Raw genomic sequence first — 11,887 nt, 5'->3', positions numbered from 1 at the left:
ACAGTAAGTTTAAAAAATTCAGTCCCAATTTTTTGGCAGGCTGCGACCATTATTTTGGGTTACACTCACAACTTTGGCCCAATTTCTCTGAGATTCAGAGGGAAAACAGCAGCAAAGTCTCGCCTCGTACAGATGCTGTGAACAGTAATGAATAAACATGACAAATAAATAAGCTGGAAAATGCTAAATATGTAAAAAGCAATCTTTGCACCTACTCAAAATCTTTCATCAGATGATTTCAAATTGAAGGTGTCTCCGGAGAAAATCACTTGGAAAGTCACAAACATATTTTTACATTTTGTACTTTTATTGAAAAGGTACATTTAAAAAAATACACAGACATTTTACCATTTACAGATTGCAGATACAGATGCTCAAAAAGAGTTCACTCTGTTTTGTTGTGGTATGATACTTCTTACCCCTGATATCACAAACATTCCAGTTTTGTGGATATCAGCTTAGAAAGGGAGCATGGGAGCACGTCCTGCAACATATTCCGTGAACAGAAAGACAAATTGTTCAATTATAAATGTTTTTTTTCCATCTTCTGTACATTATTGCATTAGGGAGCCACAAGATTATGTAGCATCATTACAAATGAAAACAGGTTAGAAACGAAGGAGATCATTACGTAGAAATACATGGATTCATTGTCTTCTTGCAGAATGCACAGGAGGTGCAAAGAAATGTGCAATTTCGGAAGCTCTTTTCTGTTTGTATACATTTGCTTAGCAACTCAAACGGGTGAGGAAGCTACAAAATAAGTTAAACAAAAATAGCGAACAGGTAGTAATTATAGCTATGTTATATGGCTTTCTAGTTCATTTAAATATCACCCGATAAAATGGAACATGAAGAAAAATACATTACTTTATCTTTTGTTCTCTCAGAGAGAAAACTCAAAGCTATTTTTGCTTCCTAACATGTACACAGCAACTAAAAAAGTGTTTAATTCTGACGAGAGTTACAGATCTAGTACTACACAGGACACAACAGCACTTGGGTCTAAAACAGTACACAATCCCTGTCAATAAGAGTACACCGGGAAGAAAACGTTGTGATCCATTGGTAGGATGGGGTCCACAAGGCAGCACTTGTGTTCATCTGTTTTTGTTTTTTTGTTCCACACTAGCATGGGCCCAGTTGGATTCCAGCGTTATGTACAGACGTGTGAGGAAGATCCTACCTTTCAAGTCTGTCAGGAAAATATTCCATATTGTTTCTAAGCCAGATCACCCTCAATGGAAAAATAGTCAAGAGAATGAATGATATAGGTCTATATGTTTGTTTGTTTTTTGTTTTTTTCTGACCAATGGAGTAGCAAGAAACCAAATATCTCAGATACATAGATTGAATGGGGCAGGCCAGGGGGAGGGAACAGGGAGAGAAAGCCTGTGCTGCTGGGATTCCTACATGACAGGAGCGGCCCTAAAAGCACGCCTGCATCTAGGGAATCTAGGGAGAGGCTATTCTTTGGAGTCGGGCTCACATCTCGTGGCTGGGTGAGGGCACTGCAACACGCAATGCTTGGATTGCCCAATCCTTTTGGCTTTTCTTCTTCGCAACTTTCCTACTTAACCGGCCTCCACCGCCTCGGGGGCGTGCAGACTTAGTAGGGCGCGAAGAGGATGGAGGCCGGGGTGGCGCGGATGGGCCCGTGGCCCGGCCTCAGCAGGGCGGGCGGGATGGCCGGCGCCTGGAAGAGCGAGGCGGAGGGCCGGGGCGGCAGGGACAGCGCAGAGGACACGGCGGCGGCTGCGGCCAGGGGCGAGGACAGGAAGGCTGGGGCCAGAGGCTTCATCATGTCTTTCTGGAATGCAAGTTTTGCCTAAAGGAAGGAGAAAACCAGGAAAGGGCATGGGGGGGAGGGGGGATTGTTTTGAATAAGCAACACAGATATATAATATATCTTATAAGTTAAGCATGGGCATTAAGAAGTCAAATTAAAAAAAAAAATCTTTACTCTCGCCCAGCCCGCGTGGCTCAGTGGATGAGCGTGGACCTATGAACCAGGCTGAAGAGCAGCTGGAAGGTAACCTGAGCAAGGCCTCCAGCTGGCCACTCCCAGCTTTACCCTCAGGTGGGAATGTCAGCCTGGGTCCCAGGGAGATCATGAAATCCAGTTGTCTGGGTATTTACACGGCACCTATCGCTGAAGTCCTTGGGTAGTTCTTTTAAAAAATATATTTTCTTATTGATTTCAGAGAGGAAGGGAGAGGGAGAGAAACATCAATGATGAGAGAGAGTCATTGATGGGCTGCCTCCTACATCCCCCCGCCCCTTACCCCCTCTCCCCCCCCCCCCCCCCACTGGGGATGCAGCCCCCAACCAGGGCACATGCCTTGATTGGAAATTGAACCCAGGCCGATGCTCCATCCACTGAGCCAAACCAGCTAGGGCTCTTTGGGTAATTTTGCAAAAAAAAACAAAAACAAAAAACAAAACAACTCCAAAACTGATAACAACACATACTGAGAGCAGGTGAAACAGGCTGATTACCAACATGCTTACTAGACACGGAAAGAGGGCAACACACACACCTATTTTACTTCCTAGACTAGAGGTTGAGTGGTTGAGGGGGAGGCAGAAGGAAAAAAGGAGGAATATAGAGAGGGGAATAGAGAGAGGGGAGAGGGGGAGAGAGAGAGAGAGAGAGAGAGAGAGAGAGAGAGAGAGAGAGAGAGAGAGAGAGAGAGAGAGAGAGAGAGGAGAGAGAGAGAGGAGAGAGAGAAGGGTGTGGAGGACACTAAATGGGTGAGTTTTAGTTTTCAGAAAGCAATCCCTTTTCCCAGGTCCCACAGGCATCACTTGCCCTTGTGCCTTTTCTTTTCTTTATACCCTAAAGAAGGTCATCTTTTTTTTTTTTTTTTTTTTTTTTTTTTAATATATTGATTTTACACAGAGAGGAATTGAGAGGGACAGAGAGTAAGAAATGTTGATGAGAGAGAAACATCGATCAGCTGCCTCCTGACACCCCCAACTGGGGATGTGCCCGCAACCAAGGTAGTACATGCCCTTGACCGGAATTGAACTTGGGACCTTTCAGTCTGCAGGCCAACGCTCTATCCACTGAGCCAAACTGGTCCCGGCAAGAAGGTCATCTTTTCAAAAGGTGCTCCTAAAAGCTCTTGAGGAGGTTTGGCTTCTCTTCTCTAAGGAAGCTTTCTTCAAGGTGTCCTAGGCAGGAACTAAGCAGTTCATTCTACAATTTCTGTCTATGCTTGCTGTTTAAGTTCCAAACCTTTCAGGACTAATTAGACCCTAGGCCCTCCTTACCCACAGAATCTGCCCAACCCAGCAAGGCTGCCCCACAAACAGGTGAGCAGGCAAGGCGAACTTACTGCTAAGAGGCTTGGGCTCCGCTGGAGTTTGTTGTAGGGGCTGTATTTCGGCTTCAGTGGTTTCCCTGCAACTCGATCCTTATGCCTTCGGCTAGAAATGTGCTGAAAAAAGTTTGCTGCATTAGCTGAATCTAAATGTGAGTTCTATTTCATGTAGCATATATTTCCAGATAAAGGTAGCTGGTTTCACCATGATTATGAGGCTTTCATACCAGAGGTAGCTGGACCCAGTTCTAAGGTACAAATTCCAAGGTAGTGTGTGGGTCAAGACTTGCTCCCCACTCAACTGTAATGCCTCTCTCCCTTTCCTCTTTCTGTATAGATCTTATCCAACCTTGCCTGGTGTTAACCACTGTGACTGTGGAGTCCCCCTAACCAGATTTTGGGTCCTTGGACAATCGGCTGAATGGCTCACTTTGTCTTCCAGAAGTTCCTGCTTGACTGTGAGCTCCAGGTGACTCTGTACTCATCTGTCTCTAACACCTAGTCTGGAGTCTGACATATAGTCACAATAGGTATGCAAATATTTTATAGTGACTTTTTCTTCTACAGAGCACCTGTATTTTGCATATTGCACATAAAGGTTAGCTGATTTAACTGTGAGCACAGTGGGAACCATTATATAGGTGAGGAGATACACAGTCAAGTGATGACCCCAAACAGTGACTACTAATTCAGAATACATTACCTGTTTGAGTTGAATTTCTGAATTGACATGAACATCACAGATTTCACAATGAAATGTCTTGTTCTGTAGTCCTGACCCCTTACTACCATTCTGCATCTTTAATCTTGATCCAGGTCTAGGATAGGACTTAATTGGACCAGCCCCATTACGAGCTTCAACCATGGTCTTGTGTTTAGATCCTAAAACAGGAAGAGACACATATTAAATAGCGATTTAAGAACAACATGAAGCTCTTTGTTTGCTTATTCTTGAGAGGTTATCTTCAGGTTGAATTTCCCAATGCTTTTATTGTTTAATGACCATTTTAATTCTTATAAATTTAACATGTTTTCGTTGCAAAAAATGGGAAAACAGAAATAAAGATTACTTATATTTTCAAGGCCCAGACATAATCAAAGTTATCATTTTAGTGCATATCTTTTTAGCTTAGTTTATAGTATATAAAATATAAATATAGCTAATAATGCTTTGAGAAATTTGCAAGGTGAAAGATAATTATTAAAACAACAATCATAAGGTATAAAAATGTCAAGTATTGATATTGTATACCCTAAATTAATATAACTAATATACTGTTGCATACCAACTATACTTAAACTTTAAAAATGAGCATAAAGTATATATATTTTTTTCAAAATTGGGATCATTCTAATGAAATATTCTGAAAATTTTACATATCAAATTATAGACATATTTTCTTATAATTATATATTTTTAAAAAACAGTTTTATCTTTATTGATTTTAACTTTAAAAATACATTTTTATTGATTTTAAAGAGAGTTGTAGGAAGAGGGAGAGAGATAGAAACATCAATGAGAAACATTAATTAGCTGCCTTCTGCATGCCCCCTACTGGGGATTGAGCATGAAATCCAGGCATGTAACCTGTCTGGTGCATAGAAGTACCTCAACCCACTGAACCACACCGGCACTCTATAATTACACTTTAATGATGGAATAATATAAACTGTCATATTGAGCTACTATAATTATTCAATACTAGAGGTCCAGTACATGAAATTTGTGCACCAGGTAGGGGGTGTCCCTAGCCCAGCATGCACCCTCTTCAATCTGGGACTCTTCGAGGGATGTCTGACTTCCCTACCAGGAAGGGGCCTAAATGAGAAGTTGGACATCCCTCTCACAATCCAGGACTACTGGCTCCCAACTCCTCACCTGCCTTCCTTCCTGATTGCTCCTAACTGCTTCTGCCTACCAGCCTGATCACTCCCTAACCACTCTTCTGCCAGCCTGATTGATGCTGAACTGCTCCCCTGCCAACCCAATTGCCCCTAACTGCCTTCCCCTGCCATCCTGGTCACCCCTAACTGCCCTCCACTGCAGGCTTGATTGCCCCTAGTTGCCCTTCCTTGCAGGCCTGGTCCCCCACAACTGCCCTTCCATGCAGGCCTAGTTGGCCCCAACTTCCCTCCTCTGCCAGCCTGGTCACCCCCCACTGCCCTCCCCTGATGGCTTGATCACCCACAACTGCCCTCCTTTGTAGGCCTGGTCCCTTCCAACTGCTCTCCCCTAATGGCCATCTTGTGGCAGCCATCTTGTGTGTTGGAATGATGGTCAATTTGCATATTACTCTTTTATTAGATAGGATAGAGACCTGGTGGGGGCCAGCTGGCTTGCCCTGAAGGGTGTCCCGGATCAGGGTGGGGTTCCCTTGGGGCATGGGGAGGTCTTGGGTGAGGGGCCTGTGGTAGTTTGCAGGCCAGCCATGCCCCCTGGCAACCCAAGCATAGGCCAGGGCCAGTTGGAAGCAGGTATCTGGGATTTATTTTTCTTCTATAATTGAAACTTGGTAGCCTTGAGCAGTAGCCAGGGCCAGCCAGGAAACTTGGCTTCCTCCATTGCTGAGGGAAATCCAAGCCTCCTGCTCATTCCAGCTCTGTGGTGGTCGCCATCTTAGTTGGGTTAATTTGCATACTCACTCTGATTGGCTGGTGGGCGAAGCAGAGTGATGGTCAATTTACATATTTTTCTTTTATTAGTGTAGTTTTTCTTACTGAGGGACTTTTAGGTTGTTTCTATTTTTTTCTCTTGTAAGTGTATTGCAGTGAACATTGTGCATAGGTATACTAGTATATCTTTATCCTGTCACTTCCCTGTAGTGAGTTTGGGGAGGTATTAGGTACATTTAGAAAATATAGAATAGAACAAATTTTATCTCCAATCTGCTTTTGCCTTGCTGCTTCTAATGTCAATATGATTAGGCATTTCTCAAAATCATACATATGAATCAAAAAAGTAGAGAAGAGACTGAACTAACCTAATGTTTGAACACCCAATGTATTCTGAAGGAAAAAGTTGTATTTTGTTATGCACATTATTTAAATCCCAACAATAGTCACTAACCTGTGTTGTGTGCCTCTAGCTGTGACAGGGAGTTCACAGCCACTTTGCATAGTGAACAATAAAGCAATTTTTTTGCCTTTTCTTCTTCTGATTCAGAGACAGTACCAGGAGCTCCATTTGTGCTCTTGGAGGGAGAAGTGTCTGCTCCCGGTGGCAGGGGTGGCAGGGGTGTTGTGCCAGATTTGAGGAGAAACGAGCCACCTTCAGAGTTTGATGGCTGGCTGGAACTGCTGACTTTTAGCTTCCCTCTGTCTTCTAAGAGAGACACAGAGAAATGGTATTAAATCCTCATGTATCATATCAACACAGATAAATGAACCATAAAAGAATTAAAAATAAGATTTTGATTTCTATATTTGGTTCTACCCCAGCACAGAGTTTAGTCCATCAAGTCTGATTAAAACAGAATCCCATGCCATCAGTTTCCGTATCAGGACACCCCAAGGTCATGGTGACATGAAAAATGACTTCATTCTCCCACTTGAAGCAGGTAACTTTCTATCTAATATCCTTGAATTGTAAATTTTGCTCCAGGATATCTTTAATATATAGGGAAACCAGATACCCTCCAATATGATGACATGATCGGTTAGACATGAAATAAGTCATTAGGCAACAGGAGTTCCATTTGACTACTCATATTTTAATGGATATAAAGTTAAAGTTAAAATTCAATTTTTATACCAAGTTAAATATTTCAAGTTTGGCATGTGTGGCAAAGAGGAGGATAGAAACATGGTTTATTTTGGTTATGATTAGTTAAGTTTTTGCTGCCCTTTGAATGGAAATGATTTATCTAAAATATAGGATGCAAAGATTCCATTATATGTATTTACTACTGCCCCTCCAAGTTATAAATCTCTATTTTTGTATAATATTTGTATAAATTTAATTATATTAATAAAATATTTGTATAAATTTCTGTATAATATTCTATTTTTATCAAAACCCATTTTATTATTCTTTTTCTGTGAACTGTTTTCTGCTTCCTTTAATTCTTTTTTTAAAAAAATTTAACCTTGCCAGGCTGGCATGGCTCAGGGGATGGAGCATTAGCCTGCAGACTAAAGGGCCCCAGGTTTGATTCCAGTCAAGGTCATGTGCCTGGGATGCAGGCATGATCCCAAGTGTGAGGCCTGTGGGAGGAAGCCGATCAATGATTCTCTCATTATTTTTTTTTTTTTTTTTTTTTTTTTTTTTTTTCCGAGAAGGGGCCAAAATATAAAATCCAGCCTAAATCGCAGGCTGAATTGTTTTTTTTTTTTGTTTTTTTTTTTTTTTTATTTTTATTTTATTTTTTTTTTTTTTTTTTTTTTTTTTAATAAGTTTTTATTGTTCATATTATTACAAATGTTCCTTTCCCCCCACCCACCATTGCTCTCCTCTACCAGGTTCCCATCCCACCCTCTGCCCTTTCCCCTCTCCCCATTGTCCTCATCCATAGGTGCACAGTTTATGTTCAGTCTCTTCCCACGCCCCCCTCTCCCCTTTACCCCAAGAATCGTCAGTTCACTCCCCTTCCATACCTCTGATTCTATTATATTCAACAGTTAATATTGTTCATCAGATTTTTTTAATTTCCTTGGTTTTTAGATTCACTTGTTGATAGTTATGTATTTGTTGTTCATAATTTTTATCTTTGTTTACTTTCTCTTCTGAAAGAACCCCCTTCAGCAATTCATATAATTCTGGTTTGGTGGTGATGAACTCCTTTAGCTTTTTTTTATTAGTGAAGCTCTTTATCTGGCCTTCGATTCTGAGTGATAGCTTTGCTGGGTAGATTATTTTTGGCTGTAGGTTCTTGCTATTCATCACCTTGAATATTTCTTGCCATTCCCTTCTGGTCTGCATGGTTTCTGTTGAGAAGTCAGCTGACAATCGTATAGGTGCTCCTTTGTAGGTTACTACCTTCTTTGCTCTTGCTTCTTTTAATATTCTCTCTTTGTCTTTTGCTCTTGGAATTTTAATAATGATGTGTCTCGGTGTGGTCCTCTTTGGATTCCTTTTGTTTGGAGTTCTGTGCGCTTCCTGGACTTGTAAGTCTAATTCTTTCACCAGGTAGGGGAAGTTTTCTGTCACTATTTCTTTCAGTATGTTTTCCATATCTTGCTCTCTCTCATCTTCTGGGACCCCCATAATTCTGATGTTGGTTCGCTTGAAGTTGTCCCAGAGGTTTCTTACATTATCTTCAATTTTCTGGATTCTCTTGCCTTCTAGCTTCTGTGGAGGAGTGTCTTCTGGCTCTTTATGTTCCAAATCTTTGACTTGATTCTTGCGATCTTCCTTTCTGTTTTTAGGACTCAGTAAAATATTTTTTATTTCAGACAATGTATTCTTTATTTCTTGTTGATCCCTTATTAATTCTAGTTGATCTCTTTTCATATCCTCGTAGCCCTTATCCATCTTTTCTAAGAAATTCTTGAAAAAACTTATAAGCGTAGATTTGAACTCTATATCCAGACGCTTTTTGTCCTCCATTTCTTTCGTTTGTGATCTATTTTGTTGTCGCATTTCGCAGTTACAGATGGGACGGGGTTTCAGGGTGGAGCCTGCAGCTTTGGCTTCTGTCAGCCCCGCCCTATGCGGGTCCTTCAGTGCTTGCTGCTGCCAGCGCCTCTGAGAGAAAGGTGCCCTCGATTTTCGCCTGCTGCCAAACAGTCTATGCTCTCCCACAATGAGCCCGGTATTGGGGTTCAGTTCAGTTGGAAGTGGAGTTGGAGGTGGCGTTCAGAGCAGTCTGGAGCCCCAGTCTCCTTCCCGTCAGGGCGATCCCGCGGCACAGCCGACCGTCCCTTCTCTGCGCGCAATGTGCGCGCCTCCGGGACCTCCTTTCGCCTCTCCCCGGGGTTCCGCCTTACAGCCCAGCTCCCTATGGCTGAGCCTGAGTCCCCGGGGTCTGGCCCAGAACCGGGGATCAGAGCAGTCGGGGGCCCAGCACAGTCGGAGCTTTTCTCTCCTTTCCGCTCAGGAACGCCCGCCAGGCACTCGGCCTCCCTCCTCTCCGGCTCCGTCCTCTCCGCGCGCCGCGTCTCCGCGTCTCCGTACCTTGGCTTTTCCAGCTCCTCCGCGCCTCCTTCTGGTTTTCTCCTTGCTTCTCGCTGTAGAATTTCCAGTCAGTCAACCTTCCTGTAGTTCTGGGCAATGTCCGTTTTATATTTTAGTTGTATTTTATTGAAATTGTTGTGTGCGGCTGCGGCTAGGTGTTCACCTGGGCGCAGCCATCTTGGATCTCCCTGATTCTCTCATTATTGATGTTTCTCTCTCTCTCCCTTTCCCTTCCTCTCTGAAATCAATAAAAAATATATTTAAAAAAATTAACCTTGTTTTTGAGAGTATTACAGATGCCCCCTTTTTATTCCATATTGACCCCCTCCACTCCTTACCTGCTCCCTCCCCCAAGCCTTCACTATACTATTGTCTGAGTCTATGGGTTATGCATATATGCATACAAATTCTTTGGTTAATCTCTCCCCAACCAGCAACCCATAATGACATTAACCATAAGCACAATATAAGGTTAAACCAAGTAAGTTACAGACATCTGGCATTTTGATCATGCAGCTACTAAATGATTATAATCCTCAAGGCCCATATGCAGTCTGTATGAGGGGCCAGAGTGACTTTAACTCTTCAGGATTCATTTGCTATTCAAGAAGCTCTGTTCATTGGCTCCTTTGGGAAAGAAAAGGGAACTTCTTAGGCAACAGCAAAATCCATCACAGGTTTAATCCTACTAGAGCTGGTGCTCTTAGAAAATGGCCATAGATATGCTAATAAACTCTCATTAAGAGATAAAGGGAATTAAACCCTAAGATGTATTTGTTCCTTGCCCTAGCTAATTTGGAGCTGTGTACCATGGGAACTGTGTGATGGCCAAGAGGCCAGGTGTGACCATGGAAACAGCAACCTGACAGTGTGTCTGTTCTGCATACCAGGAAGGCCAAAGCTTTCATACACATCAAAACTAAAAGGAGATCACATTTCTACTTAATTGATTGAGGGATCAGCTGTAGACTCCCATCCCTTTTTCTACCTAGGATCCATCCAGGTCAAGACCAGAGATAGCAGGAATTCTACAGATGAATTTCAAGTTAGAATAAGTGAATGCTCAGACCCCTTTTTATCCTTGGATTCCACAATCTATATTCCTTTCCAGCAACTTTATTAAAGCTTTAGGATGCCATGAAGTATGATGGAAAATATTTTAGATGTTCACTAAACTGACCTCAACAGTAGTAGAGAAGGAAATGGAATCATCATTCCTAAATGAAAATAGTGAGTGAATTAGATTGAAGATTACTTCAGGCATGGAACTCTTTTATCTATAAGGAACCCTCTGACTAAAATTGCAATTTTATAGAACACACCAACTGAAATTATTCAGTAATCTTAACACTTGCCCTTATGGCATTACTGTTTCTTATGATGGAAACTTAAGTTTTTGCATAGCAAACTCTTTCCTTCAAACATTTCATAAAATATTTCATATAAATTTGACCTAAAGAATCTGACCTGTTTTAGTCACTTATTTTCTCTTTTTCATATTACTATTTTAATGTCCCTTATATTGATCTCCTCCATATGTTCCTACATTAACAAAGAATTTTATGATTTCCAAAGTACTATCATTTACAATGTCTTCTTATCTCTCACAGCAAACTTGTGAAACAGGCAAGGCAGCAAATGATTATTTCTTTCTTAAATGTGAGGAAACTAGTGCTCATATAGATTAAATAATGTCCCACAGGTTAGTAGGTGGCATAAATGAGCATGATGCTTTCTCTAGCTATTCATGAACTAGTGTTTTAAAATCATAGTTTAGTTTTAAGGCTTATTTTCCTTAAATGAAAGTATTTACCCTATCAACAATTATCCAACTCAGGTAACATTGAGAAGATAAACAAAATTGAATCTTTTTCTCTGTATCCCTATTTCTTTAAGAAAAATATAACATTTCCTTTTCATATCTCTTTTTCAAAAGCGGTCATTAATTCATTAACAGAGGCATATTAACAATATGCTAGTTGCTGACAAGGTGCTAGACTATAGGTATAGACTTGAAGAAAGTAACAGTTTAGCACGGGAAATGAGACAGTCATTGAGAGATGCCTAATTTATGATGGAAACTAGTAAGAGGCATGAGAGCATAGAGCGGGGAAATGATTACTTCTGGCCTAGGAAAAGGGAGACATTTTTCATGAAGAAAGTGGCATTTTGGCTGGGTTTTGAAGGTCAGATTTAGATAAGCATAGAAGGCGGTGAAAAGGAGAGGGAGGTGAATGGATGGAATAAGTGAAACATGAGGGAATGCTTAGGTGTTAGAAAGTGGGGTCTGCCTGGTGAATATCTGGTATCATCATAGATGACGACAACAACACCTAACTTTGTTATTCCTCATTTTAATTGCTTGATATTTTTTATTAAATCCCATTATATCATTTCTCTTTCCTTACTGGCATTTTAAAGCCTCCTTATTTTGTGTATTAGAAAATTT

General features: G+C 41.4%; 1 protein-coding gene across 5 annotated transcripts in view; it reads right to left on the bottom strand.

Moving 5' to 3' along the window:
• Positions 1-295: 295 nt before the first annotated feature.
• Positions 296-11,887, bottom strand: part of ZNF385B (zinc finger protein 385B) — a 340,310-nt gene continuing 328,718 nt past the window's right edge. For 4 of the 5 annotated variants that reach the window (XM_036421911.2, XM_036421912.2, XM_036421915.2 and 1 more), the window contains 4 exons: positions 6,394-6,648; positions 4,030-4,208; positions 3,342-3,443; positions 296-1,828 (listed from right to left, as the gene is read on the bottom strand). In XM_036421911.2, coding sequence (XP_036277804.1) covers positions 1,610-1,828; positions 3,342-3,443; positions 4,030-4,208; positions 6,394-6,648 — 755 coding nt within the window. In that variant the 3' untranslated portion in view covers positions 296-1,609. The remainder of the gene's footprint in view (positions 1,829-3,341; positions 3,444-4,029; positions 4,209-6,393; positions 6,649-11,887) is intronic. The other variant, XR_006740467.1, reaches the window with a different exon arrangement.

This window comes from Pipistrellus kuhlii, unplaced genomic scaffold (genome assembly GCF_014108245.1).
Source record: "Pipistrellus kuhlii isolate mPipKuh1 unplaced genomic scaffold, mPipKuh1.p scaffold_m20_p_7, whole genome shotgun sequence".
Classification (NCBI taxonomy): domain Eukaryota; kingdom Metazoa; phylum Chordata; class Mammalia; order Chiroptera; family Vespertilionidae; genus Pipistrellus; species Pipistrellus kuhlii.
The sequence above is the reverse complement of the archived record's forward strand: the minus strand, read 5'-3'. Positions and strand labels throughout refer to the sequence as shown.